Source organism: Brachyistius frenatus, unplaced genomic scaffold (assembly GCF_029030835.1).
Source record: "Brachyistius frenatus isolate BFR_SWC_R1_liver_20210118 unplaced genomic scaffold, ASM2903083v1 Contig_50, whole genome shotgun sequence".
Lineage (NCBI taxonomy): Eukaryota > Metazoa > Chordata > Actinopteri > Embiotocidae > Brachyistius > Brachyistius frenatus.
In genome coordinates, this window is record NW_027210649.1 from 607,203 (window position 1) to 634,074 (window position 26,872).

Consider the following 26,872-nt stretch of genomic DNA (forward strand, 5'->3'; position numbering starts at 1 on the left):
GAGGAACTGTCAAGATGATGAAGTGTTTTTGCTGCACTGTCAGCCCTTGTTTTGTGAAACTACAGGGTTTGTTTTAGTCCATAACTCTCGCGTTTTAATCGGCAGGATCTTAATTCACCAAAGTATTTATAGTTTATATTTCAATTCGATAATTAGAATAAAATACTGAACCATTAAAGTGAAGTCCTCACAAGATATATATAAAACAAAACCTTTAAATAAAGGCAATAAAAAGAAGAATTAAACACTCAACTAATGTAAATATTGAAGTAACCAGTTGGCAGTTAACAGTCCCGCTGCTTGGGGATGGATTTGACTGGGAACGCAATCATCCTGGGTGTTAAAACTACTTGTGCAATGTCATAACATTGGTTTTTGGTCAGTGTTGGAACATGCAATCACACTGGCACCGAGTGTGGACGCTTTTATAATGTGTTCCTCCTTCTGTTGTACTGCATCCTCACATTCATTTTCTCTCTGCGTGCTGTCTGGACGCTCTTCATTTCCTTCCTTGCTAACAAAGCATTGCAACAGTGCAAATACATAAATTTAAAAAAAATATATATTGTGTGCAAATTCAACTATAACATATTGGTAATTTAAATAATGACATGTATTGATCTTTAATATTTATCCCATAAACAGATCAAACATATAATTTACTGGCAATACTTGTTTTTTTTTTTTGTTTTTTTTTTAGGGAATGTTTGTCATATCCTGTCTCAAAAAACACAAAACAATTTGCAATAAAGCCATCAGATATTAAGGGACCGATCAAAAGCTGTTGCTTTGCGTCATGACGTCACCGCCCGGACGACGCAGAAGTGTAGGATGTAGCACAGGACGTGGCTAACAGGCTGCTAGTTGTAGCAGGACGTCCGAAAACACATGCAAATCGCCGTAAGGATTCGTTTCACTACACGCCGAAGTAAGTAAAACAGTCCGTTACGACGCGTTCTTCCAGTGCGGCTGAGTGTAAACGGCCTTTCCCGGGTGTAATTATTATTTTTTTACCCCCCCCCCTCCACCCTCTCTCCACCTCCAGACTGAGCTACGTCTGGTTAGCTCGACAGCTAATATCCAGAGGAAACCAACGGTGCCGTGGGTCTGCTAACAGAGCTAGCTGGGTTAGCGAGGGTCAAGACTTAAAGAGAACTATGCCGATATCCGGAATATGAAGTGACGGGATATTTAATCACGACGGCAGCAGTTTAAAAAAAAAGAAAAAACAAAATTTAAAACAAAATTGAAAACAAACAAAAAAAACAACAACCTGCAGCCTTTTGCGATTCAAGTGCAAAAATATCAACATCGATGCAGCAGCGTTGGGAGCTTCATCGTTGAGGGCGAGCTCGTTTCTCGGGCATCATGCTGGGAGCGATGGGAGGAAAAGAATTTATAATAATAATAATAAATAAATAAATAAATCTCCAGGCCGGTATGTGCCTGCTTTCACAAGAAATTGGGTCAGCTTAGGATCACAGGATCCTTGTCCGTGTGCAGTTTCACATGTCGAGGACAACGTTGGAAAACCATCCGATCCCCCCCCCCAAAAAAATGGTGCTTTTTCAGCTTTTAATGATTTATTTATCAGGAATAAATATGTAATAGCAAAAATGTTACTTTTTTTTTAAATTTAAAAATTATTATTAATATTATTTAGTATTATAGGTATTCATATCACGAAAAAGAAAGAAAGAAAAAAAATCCATGAGCTCTTGCCTATTTAAACATGTGTCCAGATGAGCTGCATCAGTGTTGTGTGAAGGATGTGGGATTTGATTGTGCAGCATAACTTTGGCCGATCTGACCATCAGCCACCCTGTAGTCATTTGAAAAATACAACAAACAAACAAAAATAAAAAATCAGCGGTGTGCATGTTGTCATCATCTCTTGCAGGGAGTGTCTGTCGTCTCTTTTCAGCAGACGGATTGTCTCCGCCAGATGTGACGCATCAGCACGACATCAAGAGCTGAATGGAAGCATTTGAGGCCTTTTGTGAGTGAGGTAAGCTCCGACGACGTGCGTGTACGCAAATCGTGCGAAAGATTAAGGAACTTTAAAAGGAAAGCGAGGGTGCTTTTAAAATTGGTGCGTAGATTTTTTTTTTTAAATTTTAATTTTTTTAATGATTTATCATTCTACTTTATACAAACTTTCAATAAGCAGAAAAAGTCCTGTCAAGTTTATTTTATATCGCGCATTTCTACTGCACAACATCAGACCAGAACCAAAACGAAATCAGAAAGAACAATGAAGCAATTGAAAAAAAAAGTTAAGCAATAAAACAACTGAATATAAAGAAATGGCAAAACAATAGGAGACGGTGTGCATGATATGCACGCGCGGTAATTAAAATGGAAATAATACCCCCCCCCCCAAAAAAAAAAAAATCCTAATTAAAATTGGGCCTAATCAGGAAATGCCGGAGAGAGTACGTTCTCTCTAACGGTGATGACCTGGTGTCGAGGGGGAGCTGCAACAGGTCAGACAGATTTGTCAGGGCTGTCCCATTTTTAAACACTTTGTACACAAACAATAAAACTTTAAAATTAGTCCTGAACAGGCAGCTGAAAAAGGAAAAAGGTGAAATTAAATTCATATTTGGTGCATCAATTCTTGTCGGTACTTGGCAGGTTAGTTGTCCCGAGCGTCTTGGTGAACCTGCGACTGTTCTGTGGATTTGGGCTGTTTTAGCGTATTCTGTGTCTTTACATAAACCCAGACTGAACCGATGATGTTGAAATCAGGGCTCGGTGGGGGCCGTACCATATGCAGCAGAACTCCTTGTTCCTCTCATCACCAAAAATAGTTCCTTGTGACTCATGCCGCTTGATGAATTTGGAACCAATGAGAAGCCTTGTATTGTGTCGAATCAGACATAAAAAAAAAAAAAAAATTCCTGAAACCTTTGCACAGCTGTGTATGTGCAGTGGGCATATCATGGTGCAGCAGTAAAGTTGCCGTAAAACGTAATTTTCTTGGTTGTGTGTTGCTCAGGAGGTTGTGGGTAATGTACCATGGGGTACGACGTAACGAGGTTCCAAGGGGAGGTGGACGAAGACCTGCTGTGCCCAATATGTAGTGGAGTGCTAGAAGAGCCAGTCCAGGCAAGTCCCTGTTTCACAACAGCTATTAATTGCGTCAGCATTTTTCAACATCTTTGATCGTGCGTTTTCATTTCCAATTCAGGCTCCACACTGTGAACATGCCTTCTGCAATGCCTGTATAACACAGTGGTTCGCCCAGCAGCAGATTTGTCCTGTTGACCGCACAGTAGTGACGCTAGCTCACCTCCGGCCCGTACCCCGCATCATGCGCAACATGCTGTCCAAACTTCAGATCAGCTGTGACAATGCAACCTTCGGCTGCATCGCCACACTGCGGTTGGACCAGCTGCAGTCGCACCTCAAGGACTGCGAGCACAACCCTAAAAGGGCTGTCAACTGCGAGGAGGGATGCGGGTAAGTGGCTCCCATTTGCCAGACATTTTAAATGGTCTCCATGAAATATTTGTGCAGTACGACATTAAAACCGTGTGGACTGTCTGGTGTGGTATTACATTTTTATTTATCTTTTTCTTCCCTGGTATTCAGGCTCGAAATGCCCAAAGATGAGCTGCCTAACCATAACTGCATCAAACACCTGCGTAGCGTCGTCCAGCAGCAACAAACTAAGATTTCAGACCTGGAGAAAACGGTGGCAGAACATAAGCACCAGTTGGGGGAACAAGTAAGAACATTTTGCTGGTGCAGCAACGTAATACCCACAAAATGCTTCATGTGCCAAATTCTGAAAAATACTGTTTACAAACAGCCTGGAAAGGGTTTCTCTTCAATAACAATCACGTCATTCTGTACTGAGTATTTGGTGTAATACACTTTAACTCGGTTACCAATGTTATTTTGTTAGTAAAATGTTTGCCCTCCAACTGTGATAGGTCTTTGTGAAACATGCATACCTCTGTATAAGCTCTGTTTGATTTGTTAATGTTATGTTTGATACTATTTTACTCTGCAATTAACATATTATTGATACTGGCATATGGATATACTTGTGCAAAATGTGATTTGTCCTAAGGAGCTATGTTTCATCTTGATATTTGGCCACCAGACTCGTTAATTGGACAGTTGGAAATGACTATTTAGCTTTTAAGAGATTTCCTGAGGTCTGCCTCTGATGAAAGTGCTCTCACTGTCCAGAAACGAGACATTCAGCTACTAAAAGCCTACATGAGAGCAATCCGCAGTGCAAACCCCAACCTGCAGAACCTTGAGGAGACTATCGAGTACAATGAGATCCTGGAGTAAGTGAAGTTTCTTCTTCTTTTCCCCACTTGGTAATCTAAAAGCATTCAATCTCCGGGTGCTTATTTATTTATTTATTTTTATGGGGGTGTGTTTTTCACTTTTTTTTTTTTTTTTTTTTCCTTTTCTTTTTTTTAGGTGGGTGAACTCCATGCAGCCAGCCAGAGTGACACGCTGGGGCGGCATGATCTCCACCCCCGACGCCGTGCTCCAGGCAGTCATCAAGCGCTCCCTCATCGACAGCGGCTGTCCTCTCTCGATTGTGAACGACCTGATCGAGAACGCCCACGAGCGAAACTGGCCGCAGGGACTGGCCACTCTCGAGACGCGGCAGATGAACAGGCGCTACTATGAGAACTACGTTGCCAAGCGTATCCCTGGCAAACAGGCCGTGGTGGTGATGGCCTGCGAGAATCAGCATATGGGGGAGGATATGATCCTGGAGCCTGGCCTGGTTATGATCTTTGCGCACGGAGTGGAGGAGATCTTATAACTGTACAGCGGGCTGAGCTGATCCAGAGACAAGTGGGGACGTTTTGCTTGGGGGTTTGCTGTGATGACTCAGTTTTTCCTCTTTGGAGTGAAACCTTCTGAATTAATCTGGCTTATTTAACAAAATCTTAGGCTCACTCCTAAGCTTGATACCTATGCCTTAAAGTAAGGACAAATACATTATGAACCTAGCAAATATAAACTTAATCTGACTGATATCTAAGATAGAAGGTGAGATGTGATGTTTACAAGGTTTATATTTAGTGCATTATATGATCTGATTGTTCTGCTCCTTGTCCTGATATAGTAATAAGCTTGAACCCCCCCCAATAAAGTCCGCGGCTGTATAAATGCTTGTAAATACAAATACTATATTGAATTATAAATGTTATACTCCTCACAGTAATTAGATTGTTATTTCTTGTTTCTCTCAGTTCTGTTTAGTCTGCAGGGACGTCAACTCTGAAGATTTCTCACGCGCTCGCTTTAGTATTTAGTTTCCTGTGAATATTTCACAAGACGTCGTGCTTCTCAGTTTAGATTGTCCAAAACCTTCTGTGCCATTTTGTTTTATTTATTGTGTTGCCTTTTACACAAACATGCTTGAAGATGTTACCATTTGATGTATGGAAATCTGCCTTTTTCGGTGCATTTGAAGTTCATTGCAGGAAGAAAAAAATGATTTTGTGGTTTCTTTGTTGCCTCAGTTGTGTGTATATAGTCTGTCTGTTGGGTCCAGTTGAAGTGTTAAATTTGAAGTTTAACATTTGGGATTTAACTATGTAAAATGAGTTTTATTTGATGAATCGTATTGGGTCACTTGCTGTTAGGTGATCCTTATATCATTTTCTGATGATTGAAATATAGACATTGATCTTCTCATTTGTCACAGTTATCATACATCGTTTCACTGACACGTCACAAAAAAAAACCCACAAAAAAAAAAACAGCTTGGAGATTGTACAAATATTTGTAAAGTCACTCTTACAGCTTTTGAGAGGAAAATGCTTTACCATTAGTCAGTTATTGCTGTTGTCAGACAAAGAAGACATGAACTGACGGTATAGAAGCCCACACAAGTGGCTTGTGCCCTTTACTATTTTCCTTGTTAATGTTTTTATTTGTTTTGTGTCTGTTATGTACCGTGCTGTACAGACAAAGTAATAAAATGTCAAACTTCATCCTAAATTAATGGATTTTCTCATCGGGATAACCCCATTTTATTTTTAGCATTGTAATTAGGAAAAAAGAAAATAAAAAAATGCAGTTCCTTATTTTACCACACCATGTCATCAGAGATCCGTGGGGAGCTGCATTTCTTGAGGGCACGTCAGATGATCACATTATGTAAGGATTTCTTTCAGTCAGGGGAAAGTGATTTATGCTTTTATGAAATAAGGGCATCGTGTAAGGAGATTGTGGGGCGTGAAGTGGTGCTGATCCAGATCAGGAAAACAAAAGAGCAAAAGTTGAACCGCAAAACTCGAGACGGAGAAAGCTGTGACTGCCCTGACCTGACTCACTCTCCTTTTCTCCGTCTAACTCAGACACCCACATGTTTTCCATGTCTGTTATCCTCTCCTGCCAGCCTCGTCCTCATTGTGGAGCCTAATCCCTCACCATTGTGGCCGATGGAATGTGAAATCATGTGCTTTACCAAATACCTTGGCTCAGTTATTGTCTACTCAAATCATTACGTGATAGGGTTGGTTCCTGGACAAGGCAAGGCGAAGCAACTTTATTTGTACGGCGTATTTCAACAACAAGGCAATTCAAAGCGCTTTCACATAAAAGCATTCAAAGCGTCAAAACATAAGGCAAAAGAAAAGGACATTTAAAAACTATTAAGACATGGAGAACAGCTGTTCAGTATTGTGACTGGTATATTATATACTCGTCAAAGTATGTGTACAATTTCTACCAGAAACGCTATTTGGCTTCTATACAGTGCTGGATGAAGTATTCACATCTTTCTTTTTTTTTTTTTTAAGTAAAAGTACCTTCCTGAGTCGTCGGATTGGTTTGCCAGAACTTCTTTGAGGCCAACCGAAAGTCCTTCTCCATGGCCTCACCGATCTCCTCCCCGTGCCCCGAGTTTTAGCATCCGCGACCACCGTAGCTGCAAGCCCTTCTGGCCTGCCGGTACCCGTCAGCTGCTTCCGGAGACCCCTGAGCCAACCAGGCCCGAAAGGCCTCCTTTTTCAGCTTGACAGCTTCCCTCACCCTCGGTGTCCACCACCGGGTTCCCGTGGTTTCTGCCGCGACGGGCACCAACGACCTTCCGACCACAACTCTTAGCGGCCGCGTCCACAATAGAGACTTTGAACATTTGTCCACTCGGACTCCATGTCCCCAACCTCCCTCGGGATGCGTGGGAAGCTTCTTCTGGAGGTGAGAGTTGAAGACCTCCCGGACAGGTTCCTCGGCCAGACGTTCCCAGTTTACCCCTCACTGCACGTTTGGGCTTGCCAGGTCTTTCCAGCCGACTCCCCCACCACCTGATCCAACTCACCACCAGGTGGTGATCAGTTGACAGCCCTTCACCCGAGTGTCCCAAGACACTGGGCTCTCCACCTGAGACCAGTTTGCCTTGGGAGACCCTACCAGAGGCTGATGCCCCGGACGACATAGCTCCCAGGATCACTGGGCCACTCAAACCCCTCCACCACGTTAAGGTGGCGACTCGCATAACAAATCATATTACCTCAAATTAAAAATTGGTATGTTTCCTGTTTCTCTGTTGTATAAAAACAGTAAACTAAACTTAATAGTAGTCACAAAATGCTCCTTTCTGATTGGCTTTGCACCGTAAAACCGCCAGTAATAACGATTGACAGAGCTCCTGGAAGTTCATAGACTGTGTGCATAGACATAGTTGACTAACAATAAAAAAATTAAATTAAATTAAAAAAAATAGCCATATCTAATTCAAAGAGTTAACAACCTAACTTTATTAAATGGATAACTTATTTTCCATCAATAATTAATGTTTATTTCTTTGGGCAGTAATCATGGCAGATAGCTTTTAAACACAAGAATTTGCTCAAATGTGTCTCTTGAGGTGAAGCAGCAGCTAATGTTTGCTATTTTGTGAGCTATTATATTATGTTTTCGAGTTTAATTTTGGTTAAAAACTGTCCACTTTTTTTTTTTGGTAATTAGCTGTAATTTCTAATAGCTTAGTTTGGCGTGCATAACTTCAGCTGTTACTTGCACCATATAGACTTTAGGTCTCCTTATAAAAAAAAAAAATGGTAAAGGCACTATTCATTTATTAAAAGCATTAGAACGGATACGTGCATTGATTTCCTTTAAGAGAGCAACGCTATATAATCGCACCACTGCAGGTTTGCGCTGCGTAATGTTCGCCAGTGTTACTTTGCAGAAGGAGCGGGTGGAACCGGGTGTGTGTGTGTGTGTGTGTGTGTGTGTGTGTGTATTGGCTGACGAGGAGGGCGCAGAAGAAGAGCGGCTGAGGCGGTGCTTGACAGGAGGGATCCACTCCTCTCAGTCTGTGCTCTGCACTAGTTCACCGCTTCCACTCCGCCGAGCCACTGCCTCCATTTAAAGTTAACGGCCACTTTGCTTCGCATCGGAAAAGCGGGATCTGGACCGGGTTGTTGTGAGCTGCACGGCGACGGTTTTTCAGGAGAGACTGAACAACGGAGTCCCGACAGAAAAGGTACACGACTCTTCAAAAAAAAACAACAACAACAAAAAAAAAAACCCAGCACAGCTCTCCGGACTCGTATTGATTGAAGTTTCGGTGCAGCTCTGGACGTCTTTTGCATGCAGATAAACGCTGGTAGAAATACGAGGGGAAGAGGGAGGTGGGGAGGAGTGTGGGGGTGGGGGTGGGGGTGGGGGGGTAATTTTAGCTCGTTGTTTTTGACGATGCTGTCAAGTATTCAATTTGCATGTGGTGATTGCTCGCTTTCACCTCAGTGCATGTGTGTTGTTGTTGTTTTTATAGAGAGAAATCTAAACATAGCCGTGTGCCAATAACAGAGTCATTTACATCAGCAAAACAACAACCATCAAAGCTATTGCATTTAGAGCGCAGGCCCCTTCCTTTTCTTCACATAAACGTGCATCATTTCAGTTCCCTTTGCAGTGTGTCATGATTGTTAATGGCAGGCTTCTTGAGTGGGGAACCCTTCTTCTCAGTCCATTTAGAGAAAACAACCCATGTCGGAGCAGGGACTCGTAAACATTTAGGGCTATTTTAACTAGTTGGGGTGTCGTCTCTGAAGATATTTTGGTGTACAGGAGGCAACAGTGTGTTTTATTTACATTTGCCAATACATTATATACATTAATATGTCACTAGTACATTGAGCGTACAGTTTTATTCCTCCCATCTGATAGGATCTTATGAGTGACCCCCCCCTCCCCCAGAGAGACTATGTGTGTTGCAGGATATGGTGGGTAACCTCAATCAAAACACTCAATAAACATCCCTTGCACTTTTTTGTTTTCTGTCAGTACTGGGATAACGAAAGCCTTCATTGTGTGCGAAGTACATGAGCTCCACTTTTAATGTCATTTGACTACAAATAGTGAATGTGACTTTCAGACCTCATGGTAACCTGAAAAACAAAACACAGCATAGTCGAGAAACGTAGTTAGGTTTGACCTTTCTCTTGTTTTGTTTTTTTTTGGAAGGAACTCTCAGTTTTATTTCCTCGTGACACCTTCCTTATTGCGCTGTATGTATGTTATATTGTAAGAAGGTTGTTTCAAAGCTCGGCGTCTCAGCGGTGCTCATTTGTTTGTAGCTGCAGGAGAGTTTTCAAGCACACACAATCAATACTGTTGTCAGGTCAATTGTGCCATTGTTAACGTTTACATCAGAGGCTAGAGGCTGTAAATGAACTAGAATTTAGCCCATTTTGTATTTAGTAAATGTTTACTATTGCTTTACAGCATAGTTAGCGCGAGAAATGGCATCATAGCCTTTTGTTTATAGATTATTTCACTTCTCTAAATACAGTAATGGTATCTTACGAGTGGCTTTCACTTCCTTCATCACATCACCCCAACCTGAATCCTTTTAAACAAATAAAATACTGACTACGTATTTGGCATTCTTAAACTGCCATACGTCACTGCTTTATTATCACGTCATAGGAGCATGCTGTAAGTTATAACTTATTTTCTCAGAGTTTGGTTCATCTATCAACGTTTTTAACATAGTTTTAATGAGCAAATATAATCACATATTTTTTTATTCTTTCAGAAGACCTCAAATCTCAGACTTACTAATATGATAGTGGAGAATACTACATTATATTAGATTTTTTTTTTTTTTGGGGGGTGGGGTTGGGGGAATTTTATGTTGTTTCATTTTTACTTGTGGATAAATCTGTGGGTGAACCAGGGGAGACTCTGATATTTGCAAAGAGTTACACCATAAAACCAATGTGGCTGCTGTATAGCAGCATGCACTCTCACAAGTCTAGGCAGGTTTGAGGTTGATTTTTTTTTCAGAGCGCAGCATGGTGTTCTACAAGGCTGCCTCCACACAAAAAAAGCTATTATATAAGTCACATTCAAGTCTGAACTCAGAGTGATGGGCAGTCTTCACTTTGAAGCTGGAGCGTGAGCAGAGACTCGCCTACATTTTCCAAGAAATCTGTGATTCATACTGTGGTGAATATCCTTTCTCTTTCCCATTTGTTTAGTGTTTTTTGTCTGATTCATAATAGGCAGTTATTGTGCTATGTTTCTCCAGTGTTCCTACTAACTGCAGCCTGTAGTTTGCACCCAATTTTTAAATATCACCAAACAATAGTAGACAAGGGGAAGCCCTGTTTCAACAGAGCGTGCTCGGCTGTGAACATGCAATTATTCAGACCCAGCTTTCAGCCATATTTCACATCTCTTATCGTCATGGCTAAATAAATACACCATCTGTAAAAAAACAAAACAAAACAAAAAACCTCTAATAGGACGCTGTTTAATAATTTTATACATCATCTATATCAATATGGCCAACAATACATTTGCTAGTGTTACAGAGTGGAACAAGTGAAAACACAGGAGAACTCGTGGTTACAGGTTGACGCTCAAGGGAGACACAAATGTCAAGCAGTGGCATTTATATATATTTTTTCCTGATAGTTTTTTTTTTTAACTTCTGGCTGAATCTGCAAAGGGACCTCTTTGTCAAACAGTCCATTTATAGTAAGGGTGTATTCCCCTGTTCATGCAATGAGTCACAGTAGCATCTGCATGTGGAATGCAATTTAGAACGGGGCCCCTGGTGTAGAAGGCCAAACGAGACTTGCGCGTGGGAGGAGGTGAAGCTGAAGGGGGAAGACTCACTGCCAATGATTGGGCTCCCCCTTCCTTAATCCGGCTACCTCCCGTTCTGCCTGCGGATCCTCATACCTGTTAGTCACCCGTGGCAGCGCTTTGACGGAGAGCAGCTGATGGAGGGAAACACTTTCCATGGCAACCCAAGCATGTCCGTCCTTCCCCTTCTGTTAACCTGATGCAATTTGCACACACTTCAGCAAAGAGAACTGTTGTAGTTTCAGAAGGGGAAAAAAAAAACATACTACAACATTACAGGCAGACTTCATTCGCTTCAAAAAACCTACGCAGTGTTTTCCAACCACAGAATGACGGAGTCAGTGACTTACATCCTGCAAGTGTTGCAAAACAGCAGATTTCCTTGACACAAGGCGTGGGCGTCATGACAGCTTGCACAAACATTAGCGGGCATGGAAAAAGGTCATCCCCAAAACACCTTCAAAAGATTCTTGTGAAGAGAGTGGTTTTAGGTTTGTTGACAGTTTCACATCAGGATATTAAGAGTTTATAATTAACTGCATGGTGTCTGTGAAGGAGAAAGCCAACCGAACTGTCCACTCTAAACCTCCAATTATATTATCATGTTGCTTTTGAAAAAGCACTTGCTGCTGTGTATTTTATTTAAGTGGTCAGAAGTGAGTGTCGGGCACTAGACAGATGTTTTTTCAGACGTTTATTGGAGTGTAGATGTTGCTCTCGCAAACTGTTGCTCACCACTTTAACATTTAAAAAGTTTTTTAGTGGCATTTGGAGAACCACGAGTGAGGCTGTGGCTTTTGTGCACGTCTGCTCAGAACATGCGTTGTGCAATTCATTCTGCGCTGATTAGATGGAGCGACATTTTGTTCTAACAGAATTATACCTCCGACTGTCTGCCAGTAGAGAGAACCAAACTAATTCGCACTGAATGATAACACCAGGGTTCCTGTTAGAACACATTTAAATCTTCCTCATGTCTACACAACAGAGACTCCTCCACATGAACGTTGCTATAAAGGAACATAAACAGCTTCCTCATAAAGCACGTACCATTTAACTTTAGCCCAGCAGCGTGACCTTATCGAGAGCTGAGGTAGTCACACGGTCTGTATTAAGCCTTTAAAAAGCTTCAGACGTTCGCAAAACGCCCTGAAATATTTATGCCTGCTTCAGTGAGCTCATTTGGTTGCTGCCATTGTTTTTCAAAAGTCCTCTCCTCTGAATGGAATGCTTCTTCCTGTCATCCATGTTCCGACTGGTCCCGAGTCCTTCTCCGCATCATCTATGCAAATCATTATATAATCAGGAAGTGAGGAATCAAATTACTCAGATTGGGTCAAGATCTTGTTGAACCAGACAATAATGATGATGATGATACTCAGTTGGTAAGGAGACAAAAAAAAGATATGATGCTGCTTTTGACGTCACCCTCCTGTGGAGAGCATAAAAACAGGAGAGGAAGAACATCACGCGGGAGTAATCTAACATAAAAGGGCCGTTTTATGTGCAAGTAAACTCAGAAGCCTATTTTTAGGTTAAGTTATATGACAGTGTTTGAAGATGAGGCCAGGATAAACAGTTTTAGGCTGTAATCTGTGATCGGCAGCAGATGGCTTGTCATGATTCCTTCAGGTGTCACTTTGCCGTCGATACAGACCTGTCCCATCTGATCGGCTGCATAAACACAACTGCTAGGCAACGCTGCTGACCTTTTGAGGGAATTAAGTGAGGGCACTGTGAACCTTTCTGAGTCCAAAGAGAGCAAATGGATCCAAATCACATGTAGTGAGTGGGTGTTTTTTCTGATTATTTCACTGCTTTTTCTCAGTGCGTTCTTTGTCCTTTAAGTACTTTGATTTTCCGTTCACTGCCGGCAGCCGTTAACGATACCTGCGCTGGCAGCACTTTAATGTGTGATAATACCTGTGGGCAACAGTGTGAACAACACATATACAGTGAGGGCCTTGTCATCAGCTAGAAAACCCTCATACGGTGTTTTATTCACTTTTGGTTTGTATTTGGGAAGTTGATGATATAAAAGACTGGATGTTGAACATGAAATCAGATTTACAGCATGTGTATTTTATTGTTCAACACTGTTACGCCATGTTCTGTGCTGTTCTGTTTAAAAGTCTTTCCCCTCATAATTCTTTTAATGACAATCACATTGTTAAATGGGAAACTTCCAGCATTGCTACTGGATTTGGTTTTAAGCCAAAATGGTGCTCGTAAAGATGTCTTAAACCACACATCATACTACTGCTGACCATCTACCTCCTGTAGAAATTATCTTTGTGAATCTATCTTTGCTATTTTCCATTGCAGACTTCCATTGCACTTCAGTTTCCATGACCAAACAATATTTTTGTTATTGTTGCATGATAATGCAGGTGAAGTGCAGATTGATTCAGAAAGTGTGCACTGTATTAACTCATGCTGATCCTATACACAAAACTTCATGCAGTATTCTATGGTTACACAGTTTAGACCATTTTTAAGATAGCTATGAAAAGTTTGAAACTCTCCAGCATGCACTTCTAAATGCTCTGCAGTTATATGAAGTATTCAAGGGCGAAAGCAGACAAAATTCCTGGTGTGATCTCTTAAAGCAAGGCAAAGTTTATTTTATTAAACAAGTGATGATTACTGGATACCGTTAAATGGTAGGAGCTGAGAAGTAAAGTGACAGGTCATACAACACCAAGAAAGACTAGCAACAAATCTCCTGACATTTTTAAATATAGAATATTTATTGCCTTTATATTGCTTTTAAATGGGAGAATGTGTTATTCTGTCTTAACAATATAAACTAAACACAGCGTTGCTTTAACAAAAATAGCTCTTACATGCGCTTCTTACCACAAAAGGTATTCACGAGAGAGTCAGTAAAGCACGTGTGCAGTTTCTTTCTGTTAATCACGACCAACCTGCTGGAAAGATCACATTTCTCTGCAAAGACAATTACAAAACATAGATTTTTTTTTTTTACTCCATTAGGTACTCTATAAACTCCATATTGATCTATCTGTATATTTCTTATTGAACTGTTTTCATCGACATGCATGTACAACAACCGCATTAAACAGGATGTCAGGATGGCAACTTTCTCCCTTCCATTAACTTGTTTGTCCCGTTTCAATGATTGATGAGCTGCATAATTGTCTGCTTGTTTTCCTGTTTGTATAGAATTTCTTTTAATTATGTTATCAACATGTTTGCTTCTGAAATATGCATAACAAATCCACTAAATGTTTTTTTTTCTAAGCTTCATGCTGTCGCCCTCAGAATGAGGCTTGGCCAGTTTTCATTGCAGTGACGTGCTCTTTTTCGGTGTCGGGTTTACATTTTCTGCTCGCTTTTAGCCTGGTATGACATTTAAGTCTCTTCCTCTCGATGGAGGGGAGGCCCCTCTGCAAACCGGTTTGGGATTTGCAATGTCTCTGCAAGATTTTATGTTTTATCTCTGCATTTTAGTGCGTCGTTGCACTCTTTAGCGCTACACTAAACCAAACACTCCCCATATTTGGTCTTTTAAAAAGCTAATATGGAGTATATTAAAAGAGAATTTGGGTGCAGAGAATCCCTGGAGTCGAACTATCGTGGGTACTTTTAGCCTGACATAATTTCTGCCAGACTTTTGGCCCAGTTTTGACTGACTTGTCACTTTCTCTAAGGGTGTGACAGCTAAAACAAACACAGCATGTACACAACATCTTTCATGTTTGGTAGCGAAGCTGCATTTCAAAGCGTCATACAAGGAAAAAGTGTTATCCAAACACTTGTTGGAAGAAAAACTATGGGTTTTTGAACATGGACCGCAGTGACAGATAATGCTGTTATAATTATTCCCTGTTAGAAGACAGTTGCACACGTGCACAGCTCTACATATTCTGGCTTCGGCTTCACACAAAGTTTGGATGTCGAGTGTGAGCCGCAATCGTGCATTTTTTACCGTTTGTGATGGAAGATGCTATCTTTTGCTTGCAGCCATGCTTTCATGTTTTACAAAGAAGCAGGCTACCGTGCACCCACCTTCTCTTTTTTTCCTCTGTCTATGTCTCACTGTTTCTCTCGCCTGTACACAGGCAGGCAGTTAGTGCAGAAGCAGGCACCATGTCCACCCCCACAAACCCAGAGGTGAAGGAACTGAACCCTGTCGACTTCATCCAGCTACAACAGTATATTGAATGTGAGTACAGGCAGCTTTCTGAGCGCTTAATGCACACCCCCCACCCCCCATCCCTCCCCCCACACACACCTCCACTTCCACTTCCACCCACACGCTCATTTACACTCGCTCATGTTTCTCATATGTAGAGAAGGTTGCAGTCTGCCTCATTCTCCTTTTTTTTTTCTTTCTATATATCCGGCATGCCTACATACATACTGCATATACACATACTGTGTTGTACTTTATAAAAGTCTGTATTTGTTGTGTAAAATGCATATGCATGCAAGTGATAGTTCAGAGATGTGTATTGAAAACAGTTACACACAGTAGAGTCTAACGTTCGGTGAACTGCCCTGCGTATCCCTGTTTGACCTGTTCGTCTGTACTTCCAGACTGCAGCTTGAAGGTGAAAGACGTGCTGAGGGAATTTGATGCAGATGGCCGTCTGGCCCGGCACAGACATGGAGAGGTGAGGGGACGGTGTGTTCTGCTGTTCACAGTCCACTCCTCCGAAACTGAGTCACAGGGACGTCGCTGCAAGGCACATAACTGAACAGAGTAATTGCTCTCAGAGCAGCCATTTAGCGTGAAATGAGAGTGTGATTTATGTATATTCTGCAGTTATTAATTACACTGTGCTGATTAATTAGATTCGAACACATCGATCACGTTGACTAGGCTGCCCATGAAAAAATATCTTCAGCGGGTTCGGGCAAGGCTACAAATGTAAATCACCTCCTTAGATTTGCCCACGCAGCAAGGCCTTGTTGAACAGTGATCTGGCTGCCCTCATGCAGTGCAAGCTTAAATGTGATTGAAAAGATATCTTTGCAATGATGTACGTCAACTGCTGACATTGCCAACTAATTTGTGCAGGAAGCAGTAATTTCTGATGGATTATTTGGCTTCATTCAGTTTTATTAGACAATTGGGAGGAAATATTGTCTTTTATAATGGGGGAAGACGCAAACACAGCCATAAAGCGCCAGTAAATGTGCAGAACAATGACATTATTTGTTGTAAATATTGGTGTGCTCTGAGAGTGATGCAATCTCCTCGGTTGCATTCATGTTTGTTTGTTTTTTTTAAATTTCTTTTTGTGATCTGGCTGCCTCGCTGTGACATTATTTATTACGGGAGCAGCTCTGCTGGTTATGAACCAGGGGAATGGAATGATATCAACAAGAAATGGATTTGTGGTTCATCATTATGGAGGCACTCCTGCTTGTTAGCCCTGCAGCAGATTATCATGTGAGAAACATGGATACCACGCTAGGCAGATGGACTGAAATCTTCAGTCAGGGGCTTGGTTTTTATTTACATGTCAATGTCACAATAAAAACCCAAGAGTCACTCCACTTTTGGAGACATATTTGTACCTTTAAATAATGGATTAAATGTAATCGAGTAGCATCTTGGCCTTTTGAATGCATTTCATCTCCCACCAGCATGACACTAAGGCAGAAAGCAACACTTGTCAAATCTAAGGTTTTCACAGGACAGCAATAAAATGATCGTCATCTTCCTTTATTCTCAGAAGAGGTTAATTTGAAAAAATGCAGAAGTTAACAAGCACACCACATATACAGAAACTTCAGCCGTTTTATTTTACATCTCAATAAGCCACCGCAAACAAAATACGTCTCTCCCATTCATGTGTTTCCCAGTGCATCAATGAAGAAGGCTTTCGTCTGTTCCTGAAGACTTATTTAGAAGTGGAGGACTTCCCTGTGGATCTCTGCCAGAGACTCTTCCGCTCCTTCCAAAACTCTGAACCCACCCAGGAAGACAGTGCCAGTGAGATTATACATACACCACGTATTCACACAACTCACTGCCTTCATGCTACTTTGCTGCGGGCCCTTATCAATTTACGCCACGGCCTATTTGGCATATATTCATTTATCACCACATGCCAGTAGGATACTGTTTGTGCATATATGGTAACCAGAGTATTCACAGCCCCGTCTCTCTCTCCCTCCTCCATCCCTTCTGTAGAGGAGGTCTTCCTGAAGGATGTTTCATGTTACTTCTCTCTGCTGGAGGATGGCCAACCCAGAGACAAGCTGGAATGTGAGTCCCTTGTTTATTTTCTGCCCAAAATAAGTCTAAAGGGATGACTCGGTCTAATTGTTCCCCTCTCGTTTCCATTCTCTCTTTAGTTGCTTTCAGGCTTTATGACAGAGATGGCAATGGAGTCCTTGACAGTTCTGTAAGTTGCTCAGAAAATCTCTGAAGGTATAATTGTAACATTTTCAATGTATCATACCAGACAGAATATAAAGTCTTCTCTTGCCTTTTTCCCAGGAGGTGGATCGGATTATCGCTCAGATGATGCATGCTGCAGAATATCTCGACTGGGATGTGTCTGAGCTCAAGCCGGTGAGTCCCAGATTGCCCTACGCTGAATTGTAAATGTCCCACAAACACATGAAACCCTGTACATACTGTGCTTTTAGCTGCGACAGTATAGGAATTGAAAATATATTTGTTTGCATAAGATATCCTTGACAATGTGACGTGCAGTACTCGTTACTCATTTGCTAGGGTTCATAAAGTGATAAACTTCCCTGCATATCAGATTCAGGAATTCCAACGCTTGACTAGTTTCAGAAAACACATGGCCCCTTTTTAAGTAATAGAAATGTGTGTACTGATTGTATAATAACAAGTAAATGTGATTTCGTCAGGTTCTGAAGGACATGATGACAGCGATTGATGCTGACAGCAGCGGCACGGTGTCTCTGGAAGAATGGGTAGAGGGAGGCATGAACAACGTTCCCTTGCTGGTGCTGCTGGGTCTGAAGGTGCTTTAAAAGCAATATATTTCTTTTTTATTGAGTGTTGGCTCCAAAAGCCGAGCTCAACTATATTTCATTTTTACAGCAGGTGTCTCACAAAGTGGCTGCTGCTCTTGTGAAACCGTGGTCTGGCATGCCTCGCCTCTGTCCTTTGCCTCCTCCTCCTCCTCCCTCTCTGTTAGGGCCTTTTTGCTGACTCAGTGTTACAGGGTGTGGTAATGTCATCCCATCTCATGCCAGCCCTGCACCATCAGAATGCTTTCGTGTTTTCCATTCACTTGTGACAATATAAGTGGTTCGATAAAATAGATTCGTTTTAGTTCTAATGCACAATATTTTAACCAATGAAATGAACTGTTTTAAAATAGGATAAATACATTAGAATGTTTTTTCTTAAACTAAGGACAGAACCGCTTTTTGTTGCGGGCGTTGTTTAATCTGTTGCCAGGAATTCAAAAGCCACTTACAGCCTGCCTGCCAGCTCACTGTGGTGGTCTCAAACCGTGAACTAGACTCTGTTACTGGGTTTGGCCTCTACAACAATGCCAGGGACTTCCCCTCAAGCTATTTCTAGCCACCAATGAACATTTGAAGCCTGGGGTGCATGAATTCAGCCCCCTCACAGTTGTTCTGTCCTGCTCCGAGGACTGTCCACTATGCCTCGTGCACCAAGTGATAGGCTGATCCATAGTGTCATAAAAAAAAAAACATTCCAGAGTGTAATCTGCACGAGAGCGCTCGAAATTGTGTACGCAGATTGAAACAATCTTGTGTTGAGAAAAAAAAAATACCGTGAGTGCTGATTTGAATATCCACCATGTTGCACAATATGTTATGATATGTATGTCACACCATAACTGAACAGTCTCCTTAAGGCAGGATTAGTGTTGTTAGGGTTGAGTGGATGCAAAACAACAACTGAAATGCAGAACTTAGCCACATGATAAGAGTCCATTTATAAAAGGGTTTATGTAGATCCACTATTTTTCTTACTAACTTTTATTTTTCTATCCAAATTGCAAATTTTGCATTATAGGAATGATCTTAAACCATTATGTTCTTCCCTGTTTTGCATTGCCAATGACTTCAACAACCCAGATGACCCAGAAGGACGGGCAGCATCTTTGGAGAATGAAACATTTTAACAAGCCTGTTTACTGCAACGTGTGTCAGAGCATGCTGCTGGGTTTGAGGAAGCAAGGGCTGTGCTGCACCTGTGAGTACCTGAACTCACCAGAAGAGGGCAACGATGCCAAACCCTGGGGTCAAATTTGAGCATTGCAAGATCCTTTTTGGATTAATGAATTCCCTGTCTGACAGGGTATTTCATACTTGTTCAAAAATGATATGACAACTAGTTTATGCATTCTGTCGTGCAGGCTGCAAATACACAGTCCACGGACGCTGTGCTAACAGGAATCCGGCCCCTTGCACCAGGACGTATGTGAAGTCCAAGAAAGAAACCGGGGTATGCTCGTGTCTCCATGACAACCTTTACTGTGACAAGCAATGTCTAAATTTGCCTTCATTTTATGTGTGAGCGCTCTTACATGGACACTTAAACATGCATCCCACTTCTCAGGTTCCAGCGCACGACTGGGTAAGTGGGAACTGTGACTCCAGGAAGTGTGACCGATGCCAGAAGAAGATCAAGAGCTTCCAAGGCTTGACAGGCAAACACTGTGTGTGGTGCCACACGATGGTAAGGAAACATTCACTGCATGTATTTTTGTCAACATACATTCTGATTTAAATTGCATAATTTTAGGCCATTCACTCAATGTTGTTTGCATTCAAATCCAGTGTAGGGAAGCCTGTTTTTTTTCCATGTCTCTTGCCACTGTAAGCATCCAACGAATCAGAAATACAAAATCATCTTTGAAAAGATAAAACTGGATTCTGCCAGTCCCTGTTGTTTGGAGATTTTATGTAATGTGTCACGTATTGGTGTTTTACAGCGTCACGATGAATGTGCGGACCGAGAGCCAACAGAGTGCACCTGTGGGCCGCTCAGAGACCATATCCTGCCTCCGTGGGCAATATATCCTGTGATAAAGGTACATAATTATCCTCAGGCACATCTGTACTGCCCATGTACTGTACAAAAGGTGCCTCTCACACCAACGCACAACATAGCATCAGCCCAGGGCTGCTTGTTGTTGGTAAAAACCTTCTCACCTGTGAGGAATTTTAACAGGTACAGTGAGGAGATATATTTTTTTTCATGTCCTCAAAAAACAAGAAAAATATAAAACATTTTTTCTGTTTTTTTTTCTGAAGGAGAGACCAAACAATGTAAAGAATGGCTGCTCAGGGTCAACAGATGACAGCGAGCTCAATACCACTCCTGATGGACAAGTGCTTCAGGTTTTACTCTATTCATGCTGAATAATCACACTTAGGATGTATGTTTACTTTTCCATATTACATCAGCATATTAACTGTGACATTTGTTTATCAATCAACAGATTAACCCTGTGCCAAACACTCATCCTCTTCTAGTGTTTGTGAACCCTAAAAGTGGTGGCAAGCAGGGAGAGAGGTGAGCCCAAAAATATCTAATGATATTGGAAAAAGGGATTTCTGATCCATGGACATGATTTAAGTTGGTTTTATGTATTTCAGAGTCCTGCGTAAATTTCAGTTTTTACTGAATCCACGGCAGGTGTACAACCTTTCAAGCGGTGGCCCTGGAGCAGGGTAAGTGCCTCGCGATTCTGTATATTTTATTGAGATACAAACACTTTAAATATCTGATTATTTGAGACCATGTTGTCCTGAATACTTTCTTGTGCTCTGCTTCACGCCTCGCTGTTATAGTTCTTCTCATCATCTTTCTTTCAGACTGAGTTTCTTCAAAAATCTGCAGGATTACAGAATCTTGGTTTGTGGTGGAGACGGAACAGTTGGCTGGATTCTTGACGCAATAGGTGAGCTTGTTGGATCAAACTCCATAAAAGACACGTGTGAATATCGTTGTGACGCACGTCCTTTTTCCTTCCCTCTTTCCACTTCTTGAAATCAGACAAAGCCAATCTGCTGGTACGACCACCTGTAGCTGTGCTTCCTTTGGGCACAGGAAATGACCTCGCACGATGTCTGCGTTGGGGAGGAGGTGAGAAATGAATGGCAGTCAGAGTGCTCTGTTATAATGAAAATAATGTTGCACCTTCCTGTTTTTAATTCACTATTTTCCAAATTACATTGTTTTATAATTGTGCACATGAAGGCACTCAGTTATTCTCAATTTCTTGCAGGATATGATGGTGAAGATTTGAGTCGTATTCTTAAGGACATCGAGGGGAGCTCTCAGGTGCTGATGGACCGCTGGAGCGTGCAGGTCATCACAGATGAGAGCCAAGAGAAGGGCGACCCGGTGCCGTATGAAATCATCAACAACTACTTCTCTATTGGAGTTGTGAGTTCCTCAGAGACACACAAGAGGAAGTGTTTTGTTTTCAGTTCGGTGGTTTTGGCTCATGGCTGTGTTGTGTTTTGTTGACAGGATGCATCCATTGCCCACCGGTTTCACACAATGAGGGAGAAACATCCCCAGAAATTCAACAGCAGGTATCTGCTTTCTTGTTGGAACATTTCTAGGGCACCTCATCAGCAAACAAAGAAAATAATATCTCAGTCATAGTAATAGAATATAACACTGTTTGAAACTCATACCTCCAGCAGATGCATTGTTAAGCAAAATAACAAAGCTCAGTGACACCGTTTCAGTTTTCTTACATCAGTTTTCCTTTTTTTTTGTTGTTGCAATTACTGCTTTTTTTAAAACAGAAAAAAACGAAAGCAGGTGGTTCCAGCAGATGTCTGTGGCAGCAAGTGCTGCCACTTGACTCCTCCTCCTTCCAAAGAGCCGTGCGTGCTGAAAGGAGAAAATATTCTGTGAAAGTGAAATATCCCTGAAACCTGAAAAACACTTTTTTTTTCTTCATATCTGCAGAATGAAGAACAAGCTATGGTATTTTGAATTCGCCACTTCAGAAACCATCTCTGCTTCTTGCAAGAAGCTGAACGAAAGTTTAACAATTGAGGTGAGAATGCAGCAGCAGAGCTATCAGCACCGGGAGTGTTCATCATGTCTTTAAAATACAAAACCGCCATCATGACACTGTTCCCACAGACAGTGTACTGATGATTTAATCTGTCTCTGGGGGTCTTCTCTACCCTCTCTAGTGTTGTGGTACTCCGCTGGATCTTAATGGCCTGTCTCTAGAGGGAGTTGCTGTCCTAAACATTCCCAGCATGCATGGTGGCTCCAACCTATGGGGTGAGACCAAAAAAGTGGACACCAAGGGACTGGCGAGTCCGGAGGAGCCTGAGGTGATCGTCAACCCAGAGATCCTGAAAGTGACCGCCCAAGGTATTTTCACCTTATTTAACTACACTCAATTGTGACATTAAAACAGGATGCAGATGAGGTTCTCAGAAATCTAATTTAAAGACTAATAAATACTTTTTATATTACCGGTTGATCAAGGGACTTCAGTGTGACATGAAATTTCCCCTGAGCTCTACCGAGCCCCTTAGCTGATTGTTTTTGGCAATCTCCAAATCCGGCTTTCCAACTGCAGCAGGCAGTTGTTATCAATGAAAAGCTTATAAACCGACCGCATGCTAGCTGGCCAGCACTAAAACACAGGCTGACTAAATCAGAGACTAGCTGGTAAATATAGTGGAACATTTAGTACGACAGAGACAGATTTTACTTTTAGTCATCTGTGGCCAAAACACAACAGCAGCCCTGAGAGCTCAACACACTGTAACTAAAGAAACTCCTGGAAATGAAACTAAATCAAATAAATGAAAGCAATTCGGCAGCCAGTTTTGCAGGATAACCAAATTAAATACTGAAACACCCTGAAGTTGACATCTGACTGTGTGGTGTTTAAGCCTCTCTGCTGACGACAGACGTAGTCGGAGGCATTTCGGAGGTTGTTTACACGTCGGTACCTACATATCTGTGTTCATCTCATTCTCACATTATCTCAGGAACGCCTTGAGGGAATTTCTTCAATATTTGACTTAAACTCAAGGATGACCTAATTATATTTCGGTGGTCAAAGGTCACATGTCCCAACCGAAGAATTTGGTTTAGGTATACTATAAACCTGTAATTGCTGATTTTTCTGTTTGCCTGAGGGGAGCAGAAAAGAAGCTGTAAACAACACTGACCCTTTTAAGTTTATCTGTCAATCTAATAGTAAACAGTTGCCTATTTACATATTGTATATTGTCAGATCTCAGCGACCGTCGATTAGAGGTCGTCGGCCTGGAAGGAGCCATGGAGATGGGACAGATATACACCGGCCTCAAGAGTGCTGTACGACTCGCGAAAACTTCGCAGATCACCATCAGGTGAGAAAAACGGCCAGAGATATGTTCGGACATGACCAGATTGGGCCCTCGGCCTCGACAATAGCCCCGGTCGTCTCCAGCGGGGGATAATCGTTTGCTGATTCTTTACACGGGAACGCACATTGCTTCGGTTACCTGATGCAGATTGATGATCCCTCTCTCATTTACACTCAGGACAAAGAAGGCATTACCCATGCAGATAGATGGAGAGCCGTGGATGCAGCCTCCCTGCACGGTAATTACTGCACTCACACAGAAAAAAAATTGAAATGAAATCCGGCTGCTTCGGTGTGAAAGCTACTGTTTTTAAAATTCTGCATTTTATATTTTCTTTTCAGATTCACATGACACACAAGAATCAAGCCAGTATGTTGATGGCTCCTCAGGCCAAATCATCTGGGTTTTTTAATTACAAATAAACCCGACTGACTAAATGCGCTTGTTTATAGAGGACTGACAGTTTTTATATAAAATCCTTTTGAATGTGTCTGTTGTAGAATAATCGCATTGTAACAGTCAAAGTAAGGATAGCTGTTTCAAAGGTTCTCTTAACACATAACTGATGCATGGCATGATATCAGACTTTACGGTAAGAAATGTTTGCATTGTGACAAAAGGATTTTGACCAAATTTCCTCAGTGTTTTGTGCCAATAATCAACAATCTCGCTGTCTCGATGCTTCACAGTTGGTAGAAATGCTGCTCTTTAGAAACTTAAACTAAGATTAAAGTGAATATCATGCTAAAAGAAGATTATTCAGCTTCATGTGCCTTTTCAATCTGTTCTCTATGGATTTGGCTTAGGTAGAAGACGTACAGAGCGCTGCGTAGGCGTGCACTGTGAGCATAGACCATGTAGTATTTGCTGTTTTGTTGTGGCTTTAAAGATGTTCTGAAAAAGCCAGTTGTATGGTCCTGTCGATTTTGTTCCAAGAGTGAAAGAGAGACAGGATTACATTTGAGATAACAGTTGAACTTGTTTCACCTTTTTTCATTAATTTCAAAAGATACTTGAAGGTGTTTTGGGGAACAGTAAAAGGGCAAAAAGGGCTGCACGTTGACCCACTGCAGCAGTCAGCCTGCTGTTTCCTTGTAAGTGTGTGTGTGTGTGTGTGTGTGTGTGTGTGTGTGTGTGTGTGTGTGTGTGTGTGTGTGTGTGTGTGTGTGTGTGTGTGTGTGTGTATTTTTTTGTTACCTCATAGGGACCTTGTCAGGACCAGTACTCCTCATGGGGATCAAACTGGGTCATTTCTGGTCCTGGTTGAGTTCAGGAGTGACGTTTTAATCGAGGTTAAGTTAAGGTTAAAGTTTGGTTTTATGCTGTCCACAATGAATGGAAGTCAATGTCCTAACAATGATAGCTGGGCAGACCTGCGTGTGAGTGTGTGTGAATGTGTTTGTGTGTGTTTGTCTGTGCCTCTCTGTGGAAATCCAAAAGATGCAGTATGTTCACCTCTGACTTATAATATATGATGAGTTGGATTTGAAATCCTTGTTCTAGGCCTGTTTAAATGTATGTAGTCTTTATTTAAATGCTTTATCAGCCATATCATTTGAATATATCTGGATGATGCCAATGTATTATGCCTGAAATAACTCTCTGTCTTAATATTCTAATAAATCATCTGGACCCTCACTTTTTGTCACACTTTTTAAAAACTTTGACACACCGTGTTTGTTGTGGTAGAAATCTTTCTGCCACGAGGGGGCATCATTGACTTTTTCGTCTGGGGCCACAGATGGCTGCAACATGACCTGATCCACTGACTACAAATAATTGTCTACTCAGCCTCCCTTAAACTTTTTTATTTTAGAACTTGATCCGTACTTTGTCGAAGAGTCGAAAGAATCTTTTTATGGGTTTTCTCCAGCAAAGTATTTCAGAGAATAACAACATTGAACTTTTAGCTCCTGGTTGGTCTGCAAGCAACAAATGCTCTCTTCACATGCTGTTGGACAATTTACAACTTTTTACTTGATCTTGTATAAGTGGAAACATTGCAAACAGCTGCTGGACAAAAGGATTTACACAACTCTGTGTATTTTGAGAAAATTAAGCCACCAAAGAATGTGTGTAAGAGCTTCTCCTCTTCAATTCATTCATAGAAAAATAATAATGAGTCTGAAAATAGTTTAAATATACTACCTACAAATCATTATATTACATTTTCTCCTTCTTCCTTATATGTATATGTCCAAATAAGTAAATACTGAAAGCAGCCTTTTACTGTTGTTTGTATGATTCTGCAGTGAAGGTAAGATAACAAAAAACAAAGGAGCTTTAAACTTCAGACCTGTCATTTAACTAGGATGTAAACCCATTAGCCAAATACAGTGGTGTGAAAAAGTGTTTGCCCCCTTCCTGATTTCCAATTTTTTTGCATGTCTGTCACTTAAATGTTTCAGATCATCAAACAAATTTAAATATTAGTCAAAGATAACACAAGTAAACACAAAATGCAATTTTTAAATGAAGGTTTTTTATTATTAAGGGAGAAATAAAATCCAAACCCACATGGCCTTGTGTGAAAAAGTATTTGCCCCCTCCTGTTAAAACATAACTGGTTTATCACACCTGAGTTCAATTTCTCGAGCCACACCCAGGCCTGATTACTGCCACACCTGTTCTCAATCAAGAAATCACTTAAATAGGACCTGCCTGACAAAGTGAAGTAGACCAAAAGATCCTCAAAAGATAGACATCATGCCGAGATCCAAAGAAATTCAGGAAAAAGGTTATAAAGCCATTTGTAAAGCTTTGGGACTCCAGCGAACCACAGTGAGAGCCATTATCCACAAATGGAGAAAACATGGAACAGTGGTGAACCTTCCCAGGAGTGGCCGGCCGACCAAAATCACCCCAAGAGAGCAGCGACAACTCATCCGAGAGGTCACAAAAGACCCCACAACAACATCCAGAGAACTGCAGGCCTCACTTGTCTCAGTTAAGGTCAGTGTTCATGACTCCACCATAAGAAAGAGACTCGGCTAAAATGACTGCATGGCAGAGTTCCAAGACCAAAACCACCGCTGAGCAAAAACAACATTAAGGCTCGTCTCATTTTTGCCAGAAAACATCTTGATGATCCCCAAGACTTTTGGGAAAATACTCTGTGGACTGACGAGACAAAAGTTGAACTTTTTGGAAGGTGTGTGTCCCGTTACATCTGGCGTAAAAGTAACACCGCATTTCAGAATAAGAACATCATACCAACAGTAAAATATGGTGATGTGGTAGTGTGATGGTCTGGGGCTGTTTTGCTGCTTCAGGACCTGGAAGACTTGCTGTGAATAAATGGAACCATGAATTCTACTCTCTACCAAAACATCCTGAAGGAGAACGTCCGGCCATCTGTTCGTGACCTCAAGCTGAAGCCAACTTGGGTTCTGCAGCAGGACAATGATCCAAAACACACCAGCAAGTCCACCTCTGA

General features: G+C 41.5%; 2 protein-coding genes across 3 annotated transcripts; both read left to right on the top strand.

Annotated features, from left to right (window-relative positions):
- The first annotated feature begins 813 nt into the window (after positions 1 to 813).
- Positions 814 to 5,981, top strand: rnf41 (ring finger protein 41). 2 transcript variants are annotated; one of them, XM_069704209.1, is made up of 7 exons: positions 814 to 928; positions 1,901 to 2,008; positions 3,002 to 3,111; positions 3,194 to 3,465; positions 3,598 to 3,733; positions 4,204 to 4,307; positions 4,447 to 5,981. In XM_069704209.1, the coding sequence occupies exons 3-7, from the start codon at positions 3,022 to 3,024 to the stop codon at positions 4,799 to 4,801; spliced, it is 957 nt and encodes a 318-aa protein (XP_069560310.1). In that variant the 5' UTR covers positions 814 to 928; positions 1,901 to 2,008; positions 3,002 to 3,021; the 3' UTR covers positions 4,802 to 5,981. The 2 variants fall into 2 exon arrangements, with proteins under 2 accessions (XP_069560310.1, XP_069560311.1); XM_069704210.1 differs by having other exon boundaries at positions 1,925 to 2,008.
- A 2,245-nt stretch (positions 5,982 to 8,226) lies between these two features.
- Positions 8,227 to 25,074, top strand: dgkaa (diacylglycerol kinase, alpha a). Its single transcript, XM_069704211.1, has 24 exons — positions 8,227 to 8,482; positions 15,183 to 15,286; positions 15,661 to 15,737; positions 16,936 to 17,065; positions 17,267 to 17,341; positions 17,431 to 17,480; positions 17,576 to 17,650; positions 17,959 to 18,075; positions 19,168 to 19,285; positions 19,449 to 19,537; positions 19,652 to 19,771; positions 20,028 to 20,126; positions 20,350 to 20,436; positions 20,538 to 20,611; positions 20,695 to 20,769; positions 20,914 to 20,999; positions 21,095 to 21,184; positions 21,327 to 21,487; positions 21,575 to 21,639; positions 22,025 to 22,115; positions 22,258 to 22,444; positions 23,322 to 23,439; positions 23,614 to 23,674; positions 23,778 to 25,074. The coding sequence occupies exons 2-24, from the start codon at positions 15,211 to 15,213 to the stop codon at positions 23,856 to 23,858; spliced, it is 2,202 nt and encodes a 733-aa protein (XP_069560312.1). The 5' UTR covers positions 8,227 to 8,482; positions 15,183 to 15,210; the 3' UTR covers positions 23,859 to 25,074.
- Positions 25,075 to 26,872: the final 1,798 nt, after the last annotated feature.